Source organism: Geospiza fortis, unplaced genomic scaffold (assembly GCF_000277835.1).
Source record: "Geospiza fortis unplaced genomic scaffold, GeoFor_1.0 scaffold99, whole genome shotgun sequence".
Taxonomy (NCBI): Eukaryota; Metazoa; Chordata; class Aves; order Passeriformes; family Thraupidae; genus Geospiza; species Geospiza fortis.
In genome coordinates, this window is record NW_005054521.1 from 53,780 (window position 1) to 62,580 (window position 8,801).

The 8,801-nt window shown below is 36.9% G+C and overlaps 1 protein-coding gene across 2 annotated transcripts in view; it reads left to right on the forward strand.

Moving 5' to 3' along the window:
• The window catches only part of MAP4K3 (mitogen-activated protein kinase kinase kinase kinase 3), a 57,313-nt gene that overhangs the window by 27,610 nt on the left and 20,902 nt on the right, over positions 1 to 8,801 (forward strand). For both annotated transcript variants that reach the window (XM_005429071.2, XM_031063669.1), the window contains 5 exons: positions 3,569 to 3,627; positions 4,757 to 4,795; positions 5,082 to 5,135; positions 8,172 to 8,214; positions 8,427 to 8,589. In XM_005429071.2, coding sequence (XP_005429128.1) covers positions 3,569 to 3,627; positions 4,757 to 4,795; positions 5,082 to 5,135; positions 8,172 to 8,214; positions 8,427 to 8,589 — 358 coding nt within the window. The remainder of the gene's footprint in view (positions 1 to 3,568; positions 3,628 to 4,756; positions 4,796 to 5,081; positions 5,136 to 8,171; positions 8,215 to 8,426; positions 8,590 to 8,801) is intronic.

Sequence of the window (8,801 nt, forward strand, 5' to 3'; positions counted from 1 at the left end):
TTGATGAAGCAATGAGATAGGAATTGCTTTGTCATTTTACTGAGATAGAGATGTGTATGTGCCTTCTTACTTAATATGTTAGTAGTCCAAAGGTGATTTGTATTCTTTGAAATTCAGGGTTACTCCCACAGCATTTTGTATATTTCAGGTCTTAATTTTGCCACTTTGATTGGTCTTGTTAGATTTCAAGAACAGCAAATGTAGGAAGTAACTGTGAATTCCTGGTTTGCTGTATACATTTTGTTTTTGAAGGCCTGAATACTGAAAAACAGATTTCCAGGACAGCCCAGCCCTATAGAACAAATTAGGATGATAAGACTGTTAAAGATACAGTAGCAGTTTACTTACAGTAAAATTCTACAGACATTAAGTAGCAGGTTTTTAAACTTAAGCCACAGAAGGTATTGTAGATTTGATCATTCCTTGGGAATTTTTTTCATGGCATGGCCTTACCATCAAATGTTTTGTGGAAATCTCTGTACTGTTTTTAATACTCTTTTTAGTCATTGATTACTTTACACATGTGATTTATCTAAGGGTATGATGTGGCTTTCTACATGGCAGCTTCCTTTAATGTTACCTAAGCTGTTGAGGAGAACTGGCAATTATTCCCTGTATTACCTTTTTTCCAAAGCAATCCCTACCAGCAAAGAGCACTCTGGTCTTGCACATGGATGAGTTGTTTCAGGAATGAGCTGCTGGTAAGCTGGGGTTGCATCTTTGATTCAATACCAAGATCACAGACCCCTTCTCATTGCTACTGGCTGTGGATCTCAAGATCTATTGGAATATATCTGTCTAGTCACTCAGATTTATTCAGTGGTCTATTGGAATATATCTGTCTAGTCACTCAGATTTATTCAATTTTGTCTGATCTAGAATCAGAGAATTTGAGTTAACTAACCAGCATTTGTATGTTAAATGAAAATATTAATATAGATTGATGAAGTTGATGGGTAACTTTGCATAAATTAGTAATTAATGCTAATGCCTTCTTCCCAGTAGAAATCCATAACTTAGAAGATTTGATATCTTTATGTGTGGCTTTAAAGAAATCTATTTCTTCTGGGTGTTCTGGTGCAGTGTAACAGCTCACTGGAGGCTTTGCTGGATACATGCAGTTTTGTTAATACTTCTGTATCAAATATGTAGCTAGAATAGGTTTAGTTAATATATAATTATAAATTCTGTGTTTATTTGAAATAGAAGGTAGAAGAAAATGGTATTTCACTTTTAAAACCTCTCCAGCTCTCAGTATTTATCAAGAGATCAAAAGGAGAAATTTCCCTGGTAATGGAGTACTTGACCCTAGTTTTGGAGAGAAAACCAGCAGTATTTAAAGGGATTAGGAAGAGTATACATGTCCAATTAACATCATAGTCAAATGAATGTTACGCAACAGTAAACGGAACCCAAAGATAGATTTTGCCCTTTAAAGCATTTAGACATAAATAATTCTGGCAGATGTCATCTTTGATAAGGAAAATTCTAGTAATTCTTAAAAGGTCTGGTGGTAGAGGAGGGCTCCTTTTGTTTTGGGTGAATTTATTTATTTTCTCTTAATATTTTCCTTGTCATTGCTGTACAGTGTGTCTGTCTATCTGTATCCATATCTGTCTATCTGCGCTGTTTAAATTCAGATGGAGAGACATTTTGGGTCTGCCCAGCGTTTTGCAACATTGAGGGCTTGTCTCTTCAAGGTGAAAATCTCAGATTTCTGTCACCCCTCAGTAACCCCACTGTTACAGGGTTACTTTTCTCAACAGTTTCCCAGTCTTTGTTCTCTTGCAGAGACTCACACCACCTGTTTAACCTATTTGCTTGTGACTCTGGTGACACCTTCTGTTTCCAGTCTTGTGGTTTTCTGCCTGAATCCTCAAAATATCTGTGCTTGCAGGTGGAAGTTTTTGAGATTGCATAGAAATAATAGAAGTACTTGGAGCAAAGAAAGTTGCATCTGTTTCTTGCTGGTGGATTGTAGAACATCCACTGGTGGTGAGGAGTCAGATCAATAGATGTAGCTGGAGTTTGGTGGTGTGGGGAGATAATTTAATTCTAGAATCAAGATGTGTAATAAAGTTGATACAGAGATTGAAAAGTCAGTCTCTCCATGCTTTAGGAAATGCCAGCACCAGGCTTGCATTTGCAATTTTTATTCAGCCCTCTGATATATACATTCTTTTACGTCAAGTAATTATCAGTTACATAGTGGTTTTTCCACAGTATTTCACTTGTTTTGGGAAAATACACAAAGTCACTGAAGCAACCAAATGCTTCTGACAGCTGTGGTAGACACACCCATGTGCAAACTACTACTTAGCTTTGCAGGGCAGACTGAAGGGTGCAGTAAACAACCTGAAACTCCTTGGCAAGCAAAAAACAATATTTACAGCTTTGTATTAATGTGATTGCCCTTCAGCCTGGAACTGAGGGCTGCAGTGGTTCCTACTTTATCAGCTTGGAAGACTGATAAATCTAGTGTGAGACTTTTCCTCTGATTTTTAAAAATGCCATTTTGAAAGATCATCCCCATCTAATCCAGATTTATTCTTCTTAAAGCTTGGCTATCTGGGCCTCTTGCTGAAGACCTCTTGCTGACATACTTTTTGATACAGGTTGCAGCTGAAAGGGACCTTTTCAACAGAAGGTGTTTGGGAGACCTTTAAAATGTTTCCTGATAAGGAAGAGTGTAGCTCCATTTATCACTAATTTAGGTGATCAATAATTTGTTTCTCCTGGTGAATACACTCACTATTTTGGGAGCAGATTTGTGCCCATATTTTTCCTGTTGTGATCCACCTGAAGAAAAAAATAGACTGCAATTTTAGCAGTATTCTCCCAGCAGATACAGATTTGATTGTGCTTCAGTGGGGTCCCTGTATTCCATTAATGCATTAAATATTTATACCGTTATGGTTTTTATTTAAAAATAGTGTTGAAGGCCTATTAGCACATCTTTTTCTGTGTAGCCTGCACTCCATGACTGCTGGAGCATTTGACTTTGTTAATTCTGTTTTGGCTTTTTTTTCCAAAGAAAAGGTCTTCCTAACATATACACATATTGGTATAACCAGAGTGATAAAAATGCTTAGTGTCCTCTCTGCTTATTTTTTTAATGTTTCCATGTGCTAAAGGATTTCAGGCTCCCTGCCAGAACTACTCCCCTTCTGAAATGACTACTAAATGTTCTGGTGAGGGGTAGCTGGGTTCTCTATGGAATTTGGTAGATTGCAAAGTCCTGAATTTTTTTTTTTCTTTTACTGTTATATTAGTTTTGTTAGGGTTTTTTTTCCCTTTTATGCAGCTGACTTTATTTGAGCAAAGGACCTCTTGTGTGCAAGGAAGGGGCAAAGGTCAGAGTTAAAAGGAATTAGAGGTGGAGCAAACTGGCATAGATGAGATTTTTGGGTGCAGTGGGCCTGAAAGTGATGTTAGGGGGCAGTAAGGCCAGAGAATTCAGCTTATTTGGTATCTCAGGTGTTGCAGAGGGGATAACAGCACCATGGCACAGGGTGTGTGTTGGTTGCTCACCTGTTCATCTTAAAAGATTCATTCTCTTATGTTTTAGGATCTACAGCTAGAATATGGTCATGGTCCTCAGTGTGGCTACTTTTTGGGTGCAAATAAGTGAGTAAGCAACTGCATTTTCTTCAATTCATTCAAGACTGTTTTAATATAAGGACTCATTAGCTGAAATGGATGTAGTAAAATAAGTCAAACTTGTTTCTATCAGTTAAAATTCCAAAATCATTTATTTATTTCTAAAATAATAGTAACTAATGATACAGAATTGCAGCACTTTGCAGTATTTGAGGCTGTATTGACCATATTGTCTCTGTGGTAGTGTAAGCTTCCTTTTAAGAGCTGTTATCTTGGTCTACTTGTTTGTGGAATATTCTGCATGATGGGTCCCACAGAGCATAATTTTACCCCATCTGGGAACTGCCAGTGCTGCTCTTTGGAATTACTTTATGCCCTTCTTTATCTTGTAGGGCCCTAGAACACGCAGTTATAGATGCTTTAAAAAATAAAACTTACTTTTCTTAGCAAGCCCTTTAACTTCACACTCATACCTTTAATCATTTTGATGTATTAATCATATAATTCTCCATAATAATTTTTCCTTTGCACACAATTACTTAATTACATTTATGCATGCCAGAATTAGGATGCCTACCTTTGATCTGCTAAATTAAATCACACTAAAAATGCAGAAAACCTAAGCATAGAGCATGCTATTTTTGCATAGTCTTTAATTGGGAAAAAATCAATACTGATAATTTTTGAAATCCTCTTGTTCCTTAGTCCTGTGATTCTTCCTGTGATGCTTTGTTTTCAGACAAAAGCATGAGTATGAGGACCAAAATGTTACAAAAAAATTAACCAGGGAAGAATTAATTTATCCCAAGAGTAGTTTCATACTTGACAGTCTGTTTATTTTGTTTAGAAGAAATCTTATGGATTTCTTTTAAATTGGATTAAAGTAACACAGTGCTTGTTTTACAGTAAGAGGAAAAAGGACCATTGCACTTAATGGCAATACATTAATAAACACACATGAAAGGGTGTTGTGTGAACAATAAATTTTAAAAATTTGCAGCTGTGTTGGTTTTTATATGAATACTGGATGAATATTCTGAAAGCCAGCTGAAATAACATACTTTGAATTATTTACCGAAAGAATCCTAGGTGCTTTTGATGATCATGCTTGTGTACCTCAATTAAATCATGTTCTTGTTCTTATTTAATGCTGAAGGAGTCTCTTAAAATCAGTTGAAGAAGAGCTACATCAGCGGTAATTCTGTTTCTTTTTTTCTCTCCTGTGTATGTTTCAAAAGTAATTCATGCATTGATTTTTTTGTCCGTCACAACTGCTTCTTGTTTGTCTCTGTGCTTGCTGAGAGCCTGTGAGAGAGGCATAGCTGTCTACATTGCAGCTGTATTTTAAAGAACAATAATGATTTTTAAAAAGACAGTAAAATTCTATAAAAGAGGTAGATCTTGAGCTCAGAATCTTTCACAACAGTCAAGGTAATTTTAATACAACTCACTCAACCATAGTACTTTGTTCGTTTTCGTAGGGGGCACGTGGCACATTTAGAAGATGATGATGATGCAGACGATGATTCTAAACAGTAAGTCCTTCTTGTAAAAATAAATAAAATCACATTCTTGAATAGATGAGTATTTAAAAAAAAAGGTTGAATCACATTCTGTAACAACTCAGGATTCTTTTTACTATGGCATTCTTAAAGATAGGTATTTTCATGTTGTTGCTAGATTACATCACCATAAGTTATCTTATTCTGCTGATTGTTATAAATTGGGGGGAGGGGGAAATCATGTTCCTTGAGTGATACAGTTTTCTTTTTATTTTCTATTATGGAACAAAATTTTGGCATCATTATACTGAGCCATTAATATGTCCAACTACAGTCCTAGTGTGCCTTCTTTAGAAATGATAACTATATATCAAAATAAAGCTCATGAAAAGTAGATAAAATACATATATTACAGGCTTCTCTAGATGTTTGAATTTGTTCTGTCTGTGTTCTCAACTAGGAGGATGCTTGTATGAGTGCTTTGTTTTTGGAATAGAGCTGACTTCCTTTAGTCAGAGAGAGCAAATGTGACAGAGAGAGCATATGTGACTGCAAAGGCCTGTGTCAAATTAATGATGTTCATATTAAATCCCACTGGTATAAATATTTTTGGGCTCTATTTGATTGATGGATGAGAGCTGAAATAATTTAAAAAGCAAAACCAGTACGTGTAGATTTGCATTCTTAAAGAAATCTGGTGTAAAGACCAAAAGGAATGATGTCACTGAGACATAATTTTTGTTTGCTTTCTGTTAATGGATAATTTGGAAAGCTGTTGCTTCATACAAGAAACCTTTAAAGCATGTGTTATCTATTGCTGGCATCTCTCTCTTGCAGAGAACCGAACTATAACCTCTCTTTTTTTTTACTTTTTTGAGTCATTTTACTGCTTTTGTGAACCACCTCAGCTTGGTTCCTCCATCCGTATGAACCTCTCGATGTTTTTTTGTGTACAGCTCTGTGTCTGTTCATTTAATGTTTCTTTTTCCCCCCACACTTCTTGCTCTGTTTGCAGCCAGTACCATCAATTCAGTAATGTTCCAGGGCTTGGAACCTCTTGATCCCTGGTGTCTTGAAGTGCTAGCACTGATTTCTTTGAGTGCTTTGAGATCCTTGTTCCTTGCACAAGCTCCATCAGAACTTTCAAACAGCATTGGCTTCAGCTGCTTATGTGGCTGTTGTGTTTCTGTAGATTTTCTTTTTTAGGTTAGGCAAGAAAGAACCTGAGATAGCTTCAGGAGAGCTTCTAATTCATCTGACCCTAGGGACCAGTAGTCACTGATGGTCTTCCAGAATTGTCTTGGTACTGTTTGTTTCTTCTGATATATCATCCTAAGTACTTTTGCCCTACAGAGAGGGTCTGACAGTGTGTAAAAGCTTGAATCCCTCAACCTTGGATCAGACAGATTCTGCTCTGTGCCTTTCTCTTGGTATCTGCTGGAGCCCAAAGATCTGCTGCAATTATTGGTTCATCTGCTGCAATTATTGGTTCATCTGCCTGGTCTTGAATATCTTTCTATGGAATCCACTGAAGATTCAAGCCTTTGGTTTGATGTATATTCTGTGAGGTGGAGCTGCAGTTGAGGATCACCTGTGACATCAGTTACTTCTCCCTTCAGATCCAGAACAAAACCAGTGAATCCAGTGCACCTCTTCCAGCCCAAACTGGTGCCACTGCATGAAATTGAGTGATAGTAGCAGCAGAGAATCCATGTTTCAGAGAACAATGTAAAGTTATAACTCTTCATTTAATAATTTTGGTTGTTTTGATATTTCCGTTTCTCTCATGTGCCACAAGGCTGCTGATACTTGAATTTCCTGGTTATGGAAAGCAGCGATTACTGGGGCACTGCCCTGCATGAATAGCAGTGACAAACTGCACCTAAACCCTCTTGTTGAGACAAGGGCACACGGTCCTTTGTACACACATCTGTCCCATGCATGCCAGATTGTTGCCTTTTTGCTTTCTTTGGCTGCCCAGTAACATTGGTTGTCTGAAGTGCAGGAAGAATACAAAAGAAATGGAAATGGAGCTTGAACTTTCATGACTGAGGACTTAAACTTAGCCCAGTATTACTAAGAGAAGATAATTTCTTCCACCAAAGCAGCTGCAATGCATGACACAGGGGAACTTGTTCTCAAAATCCCCTTCCAGCTTCTCTGAAATACAAACAACAGATAAGATGCCAGGACAGAAGCTCCTGGAAAGAATGAAGCCAAGCAGACAAGTTGTTGGCCTGTAAACAAACGGGCAGATATCTCACTACCTTGAACATAATTTAAAAATAAGGAAAATACTGTGGGAGAATGTCAAGTTTCCTAGTTTATTTATTGGAAATAATTTTCTGTTCCTGAAAGATTAGGAAACAGGACAGTGGAACCAGTTTTTAATTGGTTTTAAAAACATGTAAAATTTCAGAGTTTAGTGTTTTCTTTTTAAATGCAGCATATTTTTTAAACCACAGAGCCAGCAGGGAAAGAATGCTTGTGATGCTTCAGCTATGTTGTTTTCTGATAATATCTTGTACTGTTGGACCAAACTGCTCTAGCGTGAAAAATTGTCTTTCCCAAGATTTCCGTAAAAAAAAGACTCATCAACGAAAAATCAACGAACCAACCTAAACATAGGGGTAGCTGCCTGCTGCAGATGGATTTTACTTTTATGTGTAAGGCTGTTTTAAGTCATCAGTGTAAATTTTCCAGGGAATGGTCTTCAATAGTTTTCTTGTTACTCCCCTTCAGCTCCCTGATAGCCTTAACTTTGTCCTCTCAACAGAGCAAATGTCAGGCCTCTTCTGTTTCTTCCTACTTTGTTCTCCACAAGTTTGTGTATCTTCAACAAATCAGTTCATGACACACTGCTCTCTGGGGGGGAACATGTGATCCTTGTTTTCATATAGTATCTGAGGTATAACAAAATGTTTGAAAGTGTTTGTGATGCAGTTACTTGGATATAATAGTGCTCTTGACAAGGTAATGGTATTTTTTTGTATGGCATTTATAAAACCCTGTCTCTTCTTGAAGACTGCTATTTGAGATTTCTCTCTATTTTGTTTCTTTTCTTTATAGTGCTACTATGAAACCTAAAGTGCCACCTCCTTTACCACCAAAGGTAAGTGAGGGGGATTTGTTTGCTCACCAGAAAAATGCACTTTAAATAAACAAATAAATGGACAATATTTAAATTACTGTATTGGTGGCTCTTTACTTGTGAAAATTTTAGAATCAAAATGCTGCATGTGGGGCTTTTACCTCATTGATGAGTGGCATGGGTGCTTTGAATCTTTTTTGATTATGTTTTGATTATTACTATGTCTCTTTCAGCCTAAATCCATATTTATCCCCCAAGAAACTTATTCTTCTGAAAATGAAAACCAAGGGACAATCAAGAGATGCCCAACATCAGAGAGTCCAGCAAAATCTACATCTCATGTTCCACCCAGACCACCACCTCCTCGGTTACCTCCACAGAAATCTAATCCTTTAGGTGATAAATGTGACCCCAAGGAGTATACAAGTATTTCTTAAATAATCTAATGGGATTTTATTTCTGTATTCTTAGCTGTGCACACATTAAAAGATATTGAGGTAATTTTTCTGTGGTCGGCAAGTAACAGAAAGTGCATGAAAGCCAAAATTAATGAAAAAAGCATACTTTAACTCTTAAAAGGGTCAAATGTACCTTCTGTCCAAGTCACT